Source organism: Etheostoma cragini, chromosome 6 (genome assembly GCF_013103735.1).
Source record: "Etheostoma cragini isolate CJK2018 chromosome 6, CSU_Ecrag_1.0, whole genome shotgun sequence".
In the NCBI taxonomy this organism is placed as follows: domain Eukaryota; kingdom Metazoa; phylum Chordata; class Actinopteri; order Perciformes; family Percidae; genus Etheostoma; species Etheostoma cragini.
The window spans coordinates 11,062,444-11,079,388 of record NC_048412.1 but is presented as its reverse complement, the minus strand read 5'-3'; the positions used below and the strand labels follow the sequence as shown (position 1 = coordinate 11,079,388).

At 39.9% G+C, this 16,945-nt stretch overlaps 1 protein-coding gene across 2 annotated transcripts in view; it reads right to left on the bottom strand.

Annotated features, from left to right (window-relative positions):
* dnah5 (dynein, axonemal, heavy chain 5) overlaps positions 1 to 16,945 on the bottom strand; it is a 113,551-nt gene that overhangs the window by 2,835 nt on the left and 93,771 nt on the right. For both annotated transcript variants that reach the window (XM_034874454.1, XM_034874455.1), the window contains 8 exons: positions 13,101 to 13,250; positions 12,064 to 12,309; positions 10,694 to 10,913; positions 8,763 to 8,968; positions 8,054 to 8,257; positions 4,362 to 4,577; positions 2,560 to 2,772; positions 1,453 to 1,605 (listed from right to left, as the gene is read on the bottom strand). In XM_034874454.1, coding sequence (XP_034730345.1) covers positions 1,453 to 1,605; positions 2,560 to 2,772; positions 4,362 to 4,577; positions 8,054 to 8,257; positions 8,763 to 8,968; positions 10,694 to 10,913; positions 12,064 to 12,309; positions 13,101 to 13,250 — 1,608 coding nt within the window. The remainder of the gene's footprint in view (positions 1 to 1,452; positions 1,606 to 2,559; positions 2,773 to 4,361; positions 4,578 to 8,053; positions 8,258 to 8,762; positions 8,969 to 10,693; positions 10,914 to 12,063; positions 12,310 to 13,100; positions 13,251 to 16,945) is intronic.

The following is a 16,945-nucleotide window of genomic DNA, read 5'->3' as shown; positions in this document are numbered from 1 at the left end:
TTGAACAAGCCTATTTTCTCTGTCTCTGAGCAAGTAACTGAGATTTTTCCACCTCGGGGATAAAAAATAATGGGAAGGCAGTAAGATGCACAAACCTGACACCAGTGCTAAATGGTTTCCAATTCCTACTACTACTTAAACTACTAAGTACCATCAATTAATTTGTCCGCCTTGAAAACATTCCTCAGCTCTCTATCTGGATCACCTTGGAAATCTGTTAAAGGTTTAAAGGAGATATACTGCTAACAAACGAAAAGACTTATGATATGACAAAGGAAATATTTACTTGAAACTTAAAGGCATTAACAAATTCTGGGTCAAATTGACACACATCTGTGTGAAATGGAGGGCTCAGAAAATGTTTCAATTAAGGGACTGGTCAGTATTTATGGAATGGACCACCAGAGGAAAATGGGGGAGGGGGGTCATGTCTTTTTATTCTTTGTTGAGGGGAGGGTCACCCAACATTTTTCAAAGTGGCTTGTTTTGCGCATACTTTTCCATGTAGCTTTCTGACTCGGACCCATCGCTGGGTCTGACCCAACACAAATCGCAACACGAGTTTGGAGTTGCTTTCTTTGAGGATGCAACCCTGTAGCTAACTGCGCCAGTTGTTGCCAAAGTATCGTCATTGACATGAAGATGGAATATAACAAAGATGAATAGCTCACAGATTTCCCGTTTCCTCCAGCACCCTCGGAAAATATTAAGCATCCACGTGTGCCAGACTGCCTCTAGGCTACATTCATTTAAAATTCAAATTAAAAGTTGGTGCTAAGTGGAGCGTATGAGCGCTTGGTCTATATGTTTTATTATTTCATGTGAATACTAGTTTACTAGTTTCCATGCTTATTGTGTTACTACATTGTTAGTGAGTTAAATGGCCACCATCTTGGTGGAGTGTGATGTGTAAGATGAGAAAGCAGAGGTTAATCATGTATGTCATGGTTGTAAAAAAATACTGGCTGTGTGTACATCCTTGCATCCTCCAATCATTTTGGAGAGTTACAGAAAAATGTATTGCTGCCAAAGGGCTAGTAAAGGTCCCAACACATCACCGGTAGCCCCTTAAATAAAATAAATAAACAAATATGCCTCAAGTTAAAAGAAAAATACAGTATAACATTTTATGTTGTAGTGTTGTTTGCATTGTTAACTACAGAGTGCATGCTCTAAAATGCATATTATCACTCGCTAAAAAAATTACAGGGGCATGACTTGGATCAAGTCTGGATCAAGTAGGGTGAAACATTCAGATTATATCCCTCTGTGGTATTCACCCCCCCCCCCCCCCCCCCCCCCCCCCCCCCCCCCCGCTCCATTAATATAAATTTTAAACTATTAGAACACAAAGAGAAGTGTGTGTGTGCGTGCGTGCTTCTCTTTCAGCATGCCATCTGTTCTCCCCAGCGGGGGCTAAGTAGATAGGTAGCCGTGATGCCGTGTGTGTACCTGTCTCATGGCTGTCAGGAAGCCCTGCGGGTTGAAGAAGCCTGTCATCCAGAAGCAGTTGGGCCGCCCTTCAAAGATCCAAGCCTGGAACTGACGGTTCCGCTCAAGCAACTCTGTGAACCAGAACCCCAGGGTGCTGGAGGCCCATGATGCCTGAAAAACAAATCAGAACATTACAATGAAACACAGAAGACTGTCACCCAGACAGATCAGAGGAGAAGACAACAGGGAGACTTGAAATGGATTGTGAATCAAGTGTAGCCAGAAAAAAAAAAATGTAAATGCAACAAAACAACATAACACAGTCAAGTTGAGACAAATGGGCCAAAGGCAGATAGTACTGCAGGCAGACAAAAGTCTGAATTCAAGCCAGGAAGCCATTCAGTCTAAATTATTCTAATGATGTAATGTTTGCAAGAGCATAACTTGAATGCCAACAGAAATATTCCTTTATAAGACAGAAGAAAAGTCATGCCAAGTTATACTTTCATTTTCTCTTGCTTTCCTCTCAATATTAATTTTGAAGTAAGAGTAACTCATTAATCAATGACAAGGATTTGTGTTCTGTAGATACAGTTTTAAAATAAAATACAACTAAAACAGGTACAAATAATAGGTAAGGGGAATAATTTGGGGCTAAAGAGAAAGTTGAGCAGTTGAATAATGACGAGGTACAATTCTGACAAATCTGATGTTGTCAGAATCAAGGAAAGCTTGTATTTACTTTAGGACATAAATAACAGCAAAATTATACTTTTTACTTGCACAGTAAAAAAATAGGTAATATCTTGTGCTTCGAGGTTCCCTACTGTGGATTGTGCATTCTTTTTTGAAAGAAAAGGCCATTTATATCTTTCAGTAGAATTAAAAGATGACTGTTTCTATTTGGATCCCTCATTTTGCGTTTGTGAAGCAGAACAAGTTCAAAAGGCCGTCTAAAAAGCAGTGCAGGTGCTCCAGGAAGGGCTAGACAGGAAATGAGCATGATCTAGTTTTCTTGTGAGGGCAGAAGAATTCTAAGTCTACAAAAGAATTGCAAATGTATCCAGTTGAGAAAAAGTGAATTGCTATCACGTTAAGGGCACATTAGGTTCGCAAAGAACAAACCTTTTTCCAGCGGGAAGGAATGCGTGCATCGTACATGCAATCCAGGGCGTCTCGCAGATTCTCGCTCATGATGATGGTTCCATCGATAGCCAACTTGAGGTCTGTCAGCGTGTTTCGGACCAGAACTATCACCCTCTGCATTCGATCGATCTCCTGACGCAGGAAGATGTTCATTGGCTGGAAAGGACCCATCTTCTGGAGGCGCTCTTTCACCTGGTTACGTTAAGTGATTATTGGTAACTTTTTTTTTACATTTTTATGAAGCTCTGTCAGTTTTCATAAACTGATCTTAAATGACCAGTAACAGCAAACCAGACTAACAGTGAAAAGAACGTTTTTACATAGTTTTTAGTAAGGCCTATGCCCAGATTGGATTTTTCCTGCAGTCACAGAATGATTTGCAACAGTGACGTATTGTGATGGGTCACAGATTTCTTTGTAACAACGGAAAGCCTGTGTTAGTGTATCCAGCCTTTTGAGCCAGGTAAAAGGAGATTTCTTTATGTAGGCCTAATTGTATTTTACTGTTATTTTGCCCAAGTTATCTGCTGTAGTTATGGCTAATACTGGGGCAGGGCCATCACAGAAAAGAACTAATAGCTCAAAGGGAAAGCCAAGGCCTCAGTTGTGTAATATGTCTATTTCATTCATAAAATAAATGTGCAATGTGTGATGTGGTTGTGCGTCAGTAACTGACATTAAATTAAGTCCCCCTTCCATTTAGTGTGTTTGTTAAATTTCGTTTACTGCGTGTTTGTGTCGGCTACTATTTTCTTTCCCCTTTGTCCCACAGTAACATGACTTGTCTTTTAAGGCGTCCATGTGTAGTCATGAAATGCACTAGTTATTATGTTTGTTTGTTTTTTAACAACAATCTCGTAATGCTATGGCGTGACACAGTCAAAGTGATACCCGGTTTTATGGGACTTAAATGAATCTTAAATGAATGAGTGAAAATGCATGATCACACACGGGCTTTGATATGTTGATACAAACAAAACTCACAATACTTACAATCTGGAAACGTAACTGGAATCCCTACAATACTGTTTACCCCCACACTACAAACAAGCTTCTTAAAATTAAAGATAATGTTGCATAAGCTTTTCTCCTTATCTGCATAATACAAACTGTTCACATGCTTCAGGTGCAAACTGAGAAAATGATGTGAGGTTTCTAGAGTCACTACCTAAGAAACAGAAAAGAACAGGACTGATGGATTGTATTAGTTTATTATTTCTTTAAAAAAAAACATGATAGATTTGTCTTATTTTTATGTTCATATTTCTGTATTTCTCTCCATTATTTTGGGCATTTTAAAATAATTTAGTTGGGGCTTTAAACAGAGAGACAGCCGGCAGATACAAGTGAAAGTGGTAGAGATACAGTGTGGCGTCCAGTGACAGGTTTTGCATGACCAGATTGCACCTTACCTTAGAAATTACCTATTTACCTCTTAATAGACAAAAGGACAGACAACCCCAAATAAAGCAAATCGTCCAAAATTCAGCTATTTAGGGGTCCAAGCCTGAGGCTGCGTGTACCGAAGTAACGCAAAGCGATACGCGGTTCACACAGCGGGGCTGTGGAACCTTATTGTTTTTATAGTCTTCTTTTCTCTCTGTCTATCACTGTCTCAAACACAATCTTCCATCATGGCACCAACACACATCCCACCTCTTCGAGTGTAACACGCCAACGTGAATGGGGGAACATTTTTCTTCACTCACTTCAAATACTCACCACAGGCTGTTCATGGGGCATTCATGCACACACACATCAGTACATTCATACAGGCTTACTTCAAAAGGTACGTAGTCAGGAGGCAGTTTCTCCAGCATATCGTCAGCCAGCCTGGACACCACAGCCTCTCTGGTTTCCCCCCCGCCTGATGAGCTGTCTTTAGGCTGAATACTGAGGATGGTGTCCAGTACGTCTTTGGCCAGCTTACTCTGGTAGGTTATGTCTGCGTTCGGGTGGAGGCCGAACACCTCTGGAGTGTCATATGCTGGCAGGCACTGTAAAAGAGAAACGGTTATTAAACTAGAGGTCGCATCGGCTCTCAGAGCGTTGGTGAAAATATTGTCAGAGGGATATGCATTCTCTTTACTCTCACAAGTGCAGTGGGGGTGCCCTAGTGTCCCCATGGAGCAGCTTATCACCTTCGACTGAAACAGGCTGGCAGAGCTTTTGAGTGAAACAGTCTCCGACAATGTGGAATAGATTTTTATGTGCTGCTTTTTTCTTGTTCACATTGAGAACACAGGCATCTTATTGAGGGTTAGTAACTTCTTTTTTTAACTCTGTTTAAAAGAAAAGAATTCCCCCTGCACTGCAGTTTTAGTCACTGCTAAGCCTGTGATCAACACTTCATAATAACAACTCTAATACAGTAAATGGTAAAAAACAAAAAAAGATAGTTAATTAAACTTTACCAGTAAAATAACTATTGACTGAACACTTAAATAATAATTAATAATGTAATCTAAAGGAGCAAACAACTTGACAACATGGTAAAGTGTTTCCCTACTGAGGAAAGAAGTTCAGTGACTCTGTAGCATTTGATACCACTTCCCCATCTGGTCTCATAGGATACATAATACAGCAATGTGGAAGTAAATCAGAATTGAATAATTATTGACAAGGTCAGGTCCCTTAAATGAATCCACAGAAGAAACATAAAAACAAAGCAAACCGGCTCACCAATATGGTTTATTCATACTGCTTACTTAATAAGGGTTATACAGCTGTCACTGACCACATTTTAATTTAATTAAATCTTAGTCCTGGATTAAAACCAGGGCCAAAAGAAGTGAGCTGATGTCAAAGGCAGCGAGTTTTTGCTTTAAAGGCATCTTGCAGTAATGTCTCTCAATGACGACAGGAAAATGGACCATCTGATACTGCAGTGTGACTATAGAGATTCCTTAAAACTGGAAACAAACTTTGTGCGTTGTATTGGCTGCACAAAGTTTAATTATGAGCAACGATGCCATGTAAACAAAGCCACTCAAAACCAAAAATAGATCCAATATCATCCGTGCATATTATCATGTTTTTGCAAACACCGTTTTGTTTTTCCTTGGAACAGCTCAGAGTTGGCATTGCGGAAATAAATACCCTTGTGATGTATGTCGTCATCGACTAGTCTATCTTTTCAACATCGATCACACTGTGCAATCAAATACAGTCAAACATCAAGAGAGTCTGTCTAATATACAGAGAGCAATGGGAGTTTGTGAAGAGAGATTAACTGGGCGCTGTGAAGAAAAGCCTTTGTCCCTCGCTGTGGTCATTTATTTTCTCTCAAGGAATTTTAGCTTAGTTCCTGTCACTGTACACTGATAAAATTATAAACACAACACTTTATTTTGGCCCCCATTTTTAATTAGCTGAACTCAAAGATCTAAGTCGCACTGTGTCGCACGATGTGTTGCACTGCCTCACGCAGTGATCAACATTGAGTTGATCAGGTTGTTGATTGTGGCTCGTGGAATGTTGGTCCACTCCTCTTCCATGGCTGTGCATTCATCCACGAAAAGAACACCTCTCCAAAGTGCCTGACGTCATCGAATGTGACGACCACTCAAGTCAGTTAAGATGACAAACTGCAGATGAGCTTCCCTGAGATGGTTTCTGAGAGTTTGTGCAGAAATTCTTTGGTTATGCAAACCCATTGTTGCAGCAGCTGACCGGGGGGCTTGATCTTGGTGCTGAAGATGGTGTGGTTACATGTGTTTTATGGCTGTGAGGCCGATTGGATGTACTGCCAAATTCTCTGAAACGCCTCTGGAGACGGCTTATGGTAGAAAAATGAACATTCAATTCATTGCGAAATCTGTGGCATTGTGCTGTGTGATAAAACTCCACATTTTAGAGTGGCCTTTTATTGTGGCCAGCCTAAGGCACACCTGTGCAATAATCATACTGTCTATTCAGCATTTTGATAAGCCACACCTGTGAGGTGGATGGATTATCTTGGCAAAGCAGAAGTGCTCACTAACACAGATTTAGACAGATTTGTGATCAACATTTGAGAGAAATAGTACTTTTGTGTAGATAGGAAAAGTCTTAGATCTTTGAGTTCACCTCAGGAAAACCTAAGTGTTGCGTTTATAATTTTGTTCAGTGTAATTTAAATATACAAAAGTGTGGACACACATACACAAGGACACTTGTGTTTTGTCTATACAGATACTAGGGCTGTAACGATATGCGATATGAAACCGAAATAGCAACACTCACATCCACAAACCTATATCACAGAGTGAGAAGGCAGAATCGTGACACACCCCTTCCAACTGCCAGAGTTATCCTTCCTGTCCAGATTCAATGCTGCCCTATCTTTAAAAGACTATTTGTATTAGTCCTTTTGGTGGCTTATCCCCCTTTTGTTGGGTAAATTTAGCTAACTGTAAAGACGACTAGAAGTAAAGGGGGAGACGGTACGGGACCGGTAATGTAGGGGAAACGTTATGAATGGCCACTGTTCTGACTTGGGTGTATTTCCCGATGGTTCAGTAAACGGCCAGTAGCATAGTTAGCACCGGCGTAGAGTGCTGACCAGGCTGACCGGGGGCTGACAGTGGATGTGTCCCTGGGCCGAGGCTATTGAAGCGAAATTGTGCATTACCATTATTCTAATTGGAACGAGTTACTGAACTACTGAAATAATTTTGGAAACATTATTTTTAGGTACAAAGGAATCTTTGGTGTTTGATCAATCGATATTGAATTCAATCAATATCAATAAAAAAAAAAGTGTTGCAAAGTGGGATGTAATCAATGACAAAATGATGTCATGTGGCAGAAAATAAGTTGTATTATAGTTTTTTTTAGATAAAAAAAAAACATGATACAAACCCGAATAGTGGGTTTGGTTTATCGTTACAGTCCTAAAAATATACAATCTAAATTTGTGTACACTGTATGTTTGTGTTTGAATGATGTGCCTGTGTGCATCTACGCGTGTGAGTGTGTGTTTTCTCCAAAGGCTGTGTTTGTTATTCTATTATATGAGAGGTGATGCAGAGGAATAAGCTTTCTGAGCCTGGCAGCCCTGAACATCCATCATAATGAAACTAGTTTTAATGAAACTAGCCCAGGAACTGCCCCCAGACATACACACACAGCGCACACACACAGCTCACACAAACAGCACACACACATTCACCAGTTAAGCACACAAGCACATAAATAAATCATACATAATCTGTAATTAAATGAGCATTTGATCTAAACATCCCACATGGCAGCTTGAATCTGGATGTGACAAGAGGGCAGTGTGTCAGCGAACTGTCTTCAATGTTGCTTTTTATTGTTCATGATACCACCAAACGGCACCATGACACATGCTGAATTTTTAACAAAAAGTTAGAAAGATAGGGTACGAATGTGTACATAAGATACATGAAATCCTCAAGATAAGGTCACTCATCAGAAACTGACACTGGCATTTTACAGCAACGTGTCTAGTCACACAGATGTGCCTCACCTGAATATATGTCAGATACTGGTCAACACTGGAGCATTTTGGGATGCTGTAGCCTTTGTAGAAGTAGAAGGCAGGGCCGAACATGTCCTCACTGAACCACACCTTGGCAAATGTGTTGAGGAGGCGCTTGTCATAGTCATCAGTCACACGGCCACCATATTGAATCTCTCCGATCATGTACCGCACTGTGGTCCATGAAACACCCTGAATAGGTATGAAAAAGGAAACATATGATGATGGCAAATACAATTCGTGAAATGGTTACAGTTGTTAAAGAGGCAAAAAGAGTTAATAAGTGTGTAATTTGATTTGTGCAGTGTATTGTGAGGAGACCTGAAATACCAGGGGAAAGGTAGACTATACTTCCTCATGTTTTGCACAGCTTTAACAGTGTGGTTATTATTTCTGTTTTGTATGTTCATGAAAGTTGGATGTGAAACCTTTCTGCTAACAAAACGTTTTCAGCAGATGACAAAATTGATTGACTCTTCAGAGAAGACTTTTTTGTTCAATTCAGCTTCAGAAATGGGCGCAGAGCAACATTTTCCAGTAAGTACATTACCATCTTCTCAATTACACATCATTTTTAAACCATCATCGCTCTGAACGTTTGTTCTGAAACTTACTGTTGTTGGTAGCTGTTAAATGTTTGTTCATATAGAGGTGTACACTGTAGTTTGCTTTGCACTTGAGAAAGATCATCTCCTACCTTTTTTATATCCATGTCATCAAGGTGGTTTTGAACAAACTGGACTGTGGCGTTGAAGTCGGCCTGGTTGAACTCGTAGGGGATGTTCCATCCCAGAGGCCCATACTTCCTCCTCTCCTGTACTGTGCTGTGGAGAAATGCCACTCCATACAGCATTGGCTTCCACTGCACCATGTTACTGACATCCAGAAGGTCCTGGTTTAGACCTGGTGAGGTATATATGGATGAACACATGAGCAGTCCTCTTCAACAGGTGACACATAATGATTGTGGTTCTATCAGCTTTTGGGATCAACATTTGGATCTACAATTAAGCCTTCCAGCTATGGGAAGTTTGTTACAGTACATCTAATATAGAAGACTTGGAAGGGATCATACCATTAGAAACTAAAACGGTGCAGGTTCCTCTGAAAAATAGATTTAAACAGATGATGTTTGGTCTGAAGGAACACATTATTTACATCAGGGGTCTTCAATGTTTTTTAAGCCAAAGACCCCTTAACTGAGAGAGACGGATCATGGGCACCCTACTACAGATGTATAAAAGGAAGTTGCTAATTAAACTGGGCCTGCAATAATGTGTGGGTGACCTAAAGCCTTCTTACTGTATATACCCTTTTAGTATATAGAATACTAAACTTATAATATATGAATTGTTGGCATGATTTTATAAATCATGTTTTAATGTCAATGATACATATGGAACAGTGAATCCTTAGGATGAACTGTCTGTGGATGGCTACTTTAGAGATTACCTTACCTATAGGCCAGTAACCTTTTTATCAATGGGTTTTCACAAATAGGCTGAATTATATTTGGTAATAATATGTTGGATTCATGCTGACATTTACATTTTTGACAAACATTACATATACATTATACCGTAATTTGGTGGGCCCCCCTGCAATAACTCTGAGGAAAATTTCCAAATATATATGACACACTTCCTGTATTGTAGGCACACTTTAAACTTAGCATAATGCAAGTTGCCTATTCTCTGTTTGGGAAATCTGAAAGGCAACGTCTCAAAGGGCTTTCCTGAGCTCTAATAAGCTTTAGGAAATCTTGCCATCCTCAGGAGGGTAACAGTGTGAAGAAGTGATTTAACTCCAGCTGAAAAAGGGCAGCTGAAATCCCCACTTTTAATCTACAAAATAATTAATAGAAAGAGCAGCAGATTTGGGAGTTGTAACATGTTCATTTGGGAGTTGTGACATGTTTTTTAAGGGAATATAGGGAAAATTACGTTTAATATTCTAAATACACTGCCCACAATAAGTATGATTTCTCCTAATTTAATGATAAATGCAATTTTTAAGTGCAGTTACATATTACTTTCCCATATGAGCCAGGCACACAGCTAGTTTGTGTGTGTGTATTACATATTGTTCATTTACCCTCTTTAAATAAAAACACAAACCATGTGCTTCAGCTTGTTTAAAAAAATCACAAACTTTACAGACTTTTGGTACTTGGGTGTAAAATACATGAATTAGGCAGGAGCAGCATAAAAAAGTATTTAATTGATTATGTGACTTATTGAAGGTCATAAGGAGTGTGTGTATGTGCATCTCCAAACGAGTTGTTTACACATGTACACATCAAGAATAATAAGACACCCACTTCTAAATTCTCATTGTGTTACTTCATCTATCTTTCTCACACAGACACACACGTCTGATCCCTCTGTAATGATAAACTAAGGATCAATATGTTGACATTTTACTTTATTTCCACCATTTTTATGCCTTACAAACTGTTCAGGCTGTGAACAACTGTAGTGATTCAGTGCAGGATGTGTGCATCTCCATTCCTAATACAGCCTCACCACTCTCACCCTTGCTCAGTAAAATAATAGATTAAGAATTCTGGACCTCTGATGAATTATGTTCTACTTTAAGCTAAACTAAAGAGAACCCAACCGGCCTCACCTCCATAGGTCCTCTTAAGCCCTGCCTTGAGGCCCTGTGGTGGTTCGTTAGTGAACTTGATTGACATCTGCAGAAGGGTGATGGGGAAGTGTCTGTGGACCTCTGTGGTCATCCAAAGACGGAAACTGTCATGGACAAGGTCTGTCTCTGTCACCGTGTCCATTAGCTCGTCCATGAAGTCCAGACCCAGGTGGCAGTTCTGGAGTAAGGCCCAGCCACCCTGAGGAGTAATGAGAGTAAAGGTTATCATCTACAGTGCTGCTCATGAGTATAGGAACCCCTGATTAAGTTGACTAAAAAAGGAACAAATTGATCGTATTGCCTTAATTCAAAATAAGGAAAAATCCAACCTTTACATTTTCTATCTAAATGAATAACAGTATAATAAAAAAGGTTCTTCCTTAAAATACAGTGAGCATGAGCATAGACATCCCTATATTAAATTCTTGACAAAGTTCCCTTGGCCTTTGGATTTAAAATAACCCATCACATACCTTTCCTCATACCTAGAGATTGGCATGGGGTACTTTCCATAAAATCATCTCTCAATGCAAATCAAACCAGCTATTACGCTAACTGAAATAAAACCATTCCATTCTCTAGGTATGGTGAAGGGTATGTGATGATGTGGGGTTATTTTAATTCCAAAGGCCAAGGGAACGTTATCAGTATGCATAGTATCCTGGAATCATGAAATAACTGGCCTTTAAAACAAAAAATATGCCTGCCTCTATGGGAATATAACATAGGGTTTCTATACGCATGCCCTCTGTATTTAAAGGAAGAAGGGACATTTATTTATTCACAACACATTATTCATTTACAAAGAAAATTTGTGTCCTTAAAGGTTGGATTTTCCCTCATTTTTTACTAAGACATTAAGATCCATTTCCAAAAGATAATTTTTTTTATTGTCATGCGTGTTTTAGTCTACAAATGGCAACAAAAACAAACAGTGCCCATCTGCACCACGAAGCATGCACAAACAGTGTTCCAGCGTTCCAGCCAATAACCAACAAGAAGGATTTGGGGGTGGGGGCTTAGTGCGCGGAAGCACATAAGGGAGGAGACGAGATGAGGAGGGACGGGAAAGCTAGTCTTGTTTTGTTTGCTTTTAAGCAGGGGTTCCTATACTCATGAGCAACACTGAATATTAAGGACTGCTGAGTGATGATGTAAAATACATAAAAAAATAAAGGTCACTAACTCTGAAAAAGTCTGTCTGTAAAGGATCAAAGAGCTTAAACACATCTAAGAAACACATTTTCATTTTTAAAGAAAGAGCACCTTGCTGTCTAATTAGAAACTAGTGTTCTACTGATACTTCGAGTGATGCAAAAATAGTAGTAAAGCTCACACCACTGACTCACATTAGCCATGGTCTGCTGTAGAAGCTTGCGGGCATGGACTTCTTGTCCTTGTCCCATGGAGACATATCGGGTCTCAATCTTTAGCCTCTTCCCCAGCGCAATGATGGAGTCGGTTGGATCTGAGCCCATTGACAGGAAGCAGATGAGAGGTGTTCTCTGGTCTGATTCCTCCCACGTCTTCTCCAAGTCAAGAATCACCCCTTCAGTGTACTTCTCCCCCATTGCATCCCTTATGTATTTTCGGGCCTAGACGGGAAAGGGAAAGTAACGAGGCAAAATAACATGTTAAAACTAAACACTGGAATACATTTAATTTCTGAAAGGCTGAGAACTGAGTGAATAGTTTAAAGGATTTTTTTTACTGGCTTACTCTTTTTAGTAAACAGTAAAGGTTGCTGCTGGAGGTCAAACAAGGATAACTGCTGGACTATTTGTAAGTGCAACTAAATAAATTCCACTCCAGACTCATTTGCAGTGGACCAAAAACTACCCATCAGTAAGATGTGAATGTCCATTAGCCATTGTAGATGTGCAGGCTTAGTGAGGAGAGAGAGAGAGAGAGAGAGAGAGAGAGAGAGAGAGAGAGAGAGAGAGAGAGAGAGAGAGAGAGAGAGAGAGAGAGAGAGAGAGAGAGAGAGAGAGAGAGAGAGAGAGAGAGAGAGCTGTTACACCAAATGTCTTTCACTTCTCCCTTCAAGGAGAGACTTGACCTAGGGAGATGTTACTGTAGATTAAGATATTTTAGACTCTTACTCTTTACTGAACCCAGTCTAATTAATACAAGTAAACCTGCATCTATCTCCCTGTGCTGACCCATAATTGATTATTATTATTATTATTATTAGAATGTATGAAAACATTTCAAAAACTGTTCACTATGAAAAGTGAAAATATATGTATTGGGATGAAGCTGAGACACATTTTTAATCATTGTATTCTGAAACCAACTACGCATGCGAAGGCACACACACACACACACACAGAGAGACACACACACACACACCAACACACACACACACAGACGTGGTTTTCCTTACCTGTGCAATGGTCCTGTCTGGACACCAGCAGCGTATGAGGAGCAGGCGTCTAAAACAGTCCAGAGCTTGATCGTAAGAGTTTGGGACGACCTCCTCCTCTGGGGCCTCCTTATCAAACCACGACTTCCACTGTTTCTCGTTACGACTTATCTGAAAGAAATGTAATGTTGAATGAAATTGCTTTCCACTATATCATATCTGGACAGGAGAAAAAGCAGAAATAAAATCAATACATACTACAGGCAAACACATGTAGACACACATGCATTAATGGTTAAAAACAGCACCACAATTAAATCTATCACTAACAAGAAGAATGAAGAAAAATAAGATCAAACGTATCCATTTTTATACAACAGTGAAATTCACTGTACAATCTCCTAGATGCACACCACAAACCACCACGCCAACGCATTTTTTGTCTCAGTGCATTGTTTTAGTCCGGTGCAACTATGGCAGTGCCGCCGCTAGTTAGCTTGGCGTAGTGAAGGGAATCCTATGTTGCCGGTTGGCATGAGTAAAAGTGAGCCAACAAAAAAACAAAAAACAACCTAATTACTTCTTGTGGCCTGCATATTCACAACAGGTACAAATAGCCATGCAGATTAAGACAAGACCATTTCCAAGGCAGATATTGATTTGGGACTATGTTGAGTGGCGGCACAGCTGAAGCACTGCTACATGGGTGCAGAGATCACGCAACACCTCTGTGTAAGTGCAAGTCATTATGCATCACATCCTCGGGCTGTTGAGCGATTGCAACCTCCTCCTCCTCTAGATCTATTTCTAAAGCATGCAGCTCCACTTCAGAAAACTCTGGTTCGTAGAGGTATGCTTCTGGATGTTGACTGTCTGAGAAGTCATCCTCTTTGTCTCTCACAAAAACCTCCATGTTCATCGCCATTCACTGTCTACTGTAGGAAAAATAGCCAGCTATTCACGTCAGGTATGTTGATGGAAGTTGGGGGGTTTAAGGTGCTGCGTGATCTCTGCGCCCCAACATAGTCTTAAATCAATATCTGCCTTGGAAATCATCTAGTCTTAATCTGCATGCCTTTTTCTACCTGTTGTGAATACGCAGGCCGTATAAGAAGTAATTAGGTTGTTGTTGTTTTTTGTTGGCTCACTTTTACTCACAACATGCTAACTAAGAAAAAAATTGCATTGGGCCACCTATCTTCAGCTAGGGGAGACCTTGATAAGCCCTAAACAAACGGTGGCGCGTTCCTTTAAAGATAATGATAAACATGTGGCTTTCTGCACTTTTATGTACCTTCACAGCATGTTTGGATACGGATCGTAACTATTTGTGTCCCTTCTTCAAAACTTACATAAGGAAATACAAGCTCCAAAACATTAAGTTCAAGCCAACACCAACAAAACTTTAACACATAACCAGAACTACAGTAGCGTATTGACAATGTCCTTCATTGAAATGCATAGACAAAGATATTTCCTAAGTTCGGAAATGTAGAAGTTTTGGAAATATTCTTTCAAAAAGAGACAATAATGCTTTATAGCACCACATGTCCATATTTCCTGTTACATCACATGGCCTGCTAATCACTGTGTTTACACGCACACAGGACACCAGGTTACTGTGGGAAATTATGTTTAAAAATGAAATTAGAGATGGTGCTTACAGCACGTACCACAATAACCTAGAAACTAACCGCAATTTAAATGCAGCTGGTCAGTAATCAGATTTTCCCTCGACCAACCTTTTTTGTGTATCACCTGTATTAGTGATTGGTGATGCAATCTAACAGCCTGAAGTGTTTTGCAGTTGGACAGAGGAAAGGTCTTGTAGGGAAAAGCAAACAGTTTTTTTTCTTAGTGAGGGCATCTGTTTGGATTTTTACAAATCTATTGGTCAGCTGTGAAACCTTACATATTCACGTTGGCTTCTGTTTTAGAAAGTTAGTAGGTATTTTGGATTTAAGGAGAAACTGCATGTTAAAGTACATGTTTCCTTTTAATTAACCACTGACGTCACAGCTAAACGTCCCCAAGTCTCTTTCATGAACATGTTCATATTTAAAACATTGTTAGAAACCCAGTATAAACAAATGCATGGACAGTAAATCAGTTTTCTCTAACAGAAATAAAACTTTGTTAACCAGGTCGTAGTAAAAAGCTGACAGTTTAGGTACATTTACATCATCATCCTATTTCTAGGAGACATTATAACTACTTTACTTAAGCTTAAAGTTATATTATCAAGATGTTAAATGGCTCTGTGGGTCATTATGTAATGGAGTGTGTCTTATTTATTTAGCATTTATTTGGGAAAGTGAAGCAATCACCTGCTTTACATTCATATAGTGGAACATATTTTAGAGTGCTAATACTAATAGTAAGGTTGGCGGTTTGATCCCTGCCCCCTGCAGTCTACATGTGAAAGTGTCCAGGGGCAAGATACTGAACCCCAGATTGCTGCCGTTGGCTTTTCCATCACTGTGTGAATGTGCGTGAATGTTTATCTGATGAGCAGGTGGCACCTTGTACGGCAGCATCGGCCACCAGTGTTTGAATGTGTGTGAATGGGGTGAATGGTGCCTCTAATGTGTAAGTGAGTGATCGTTAAGAGTAGAAAGCTCTATGTAAATTCAGACTATTTACCATTCACAAGCTGATTGTCTTTGTCTATTAGCCACTGAGCAGCACCACTTTATTTAAGGACTTTTGTGAAGAGCACATTAACAGTAGTTGTTGATAGAGGAGAGTGTCCCACACAACTGTCTAAGCCAGTGTAGGGATTTAAATGAAATTCTTGAACAACAATGCTAAAATGGTTGCTTGAATATGATGTTTTTGCATTTTATGTGTGAAAAAGATGCATTAGCGTGATGTGTGTAGTACAGTTTTGTCTGTGGTGTGAAGACAGAGTCAGAAGGGCTCAGGTTTTGTCTGTCTATTCTGGGTGGACTGACATCATAATCCTATCCTCACCTTGTTCTTCCGGGAAGACCGATTTCATTAAACAAATAACTGTTCCACTTCTCCCTGTTCTTCATCTACATACAAACTCATGTGTATTTGTGCATGTGAAGGAATTCAATTCACAATGGTTTGTGTGCACACATTCTCAGGCAAATGAAATTGACTGGAAGTTTCTCCAAACTAAGCTCATTTAACAGAGCACTGAGCTTTTACCTCCATGGGAGTCACCAGGCTGTCAGTCACCCATTAGAGTGTGTGTATTTGTGCACAGGAGACAGTCACATTGTGATGTGTGAGTGTGCGTGTGTGCGCGCGAGCGTGTGTAAAAAAGAGAGATGAAGCGAGACATGATGAAACTGGTATTGACGTGCTCACTAGTGCAAAGCAGAGCTGTGAAAAATATTTCATAAGCACCTAGAGACCGCTACCGAATCTGTGGCAGTAAGGAACAGATGACGTGTGTGTTATCTGCACACCTAATAGATAAAAATCTTTGTAGGGAAAAACTCTTTCAGTTAAAGAAAGGTATCATACACCTTTGTTTGCATGTGCGTGCCTGCGTGCGTGCGTGCATGCGTGCATGCGTGTGTGTCCAGCCAACTAGAAATCCATGCCTGTGTATCTGCTGGACTGGGTGAATACAGACATAAAACAATTGCCCTTAGTAAACAACTCTAAAGGTAGCGGCAGATTTCAGATTGTTTATATCTCACTGTCACGTCCTGATGAAAAGGAAACATCTCTGGCCTTAATGTCAGTCACTTTGGTGTGTTGGTTAATTTAAAATAACATGCTAAAAGGCCAAAATAAACAGCTCTATGCATTACATGCAATGTAAAAACAAAACACTTGACTTCTGACAAGACTTCTGACTGATTCTTGGAAGAACAAAGTAGACTATT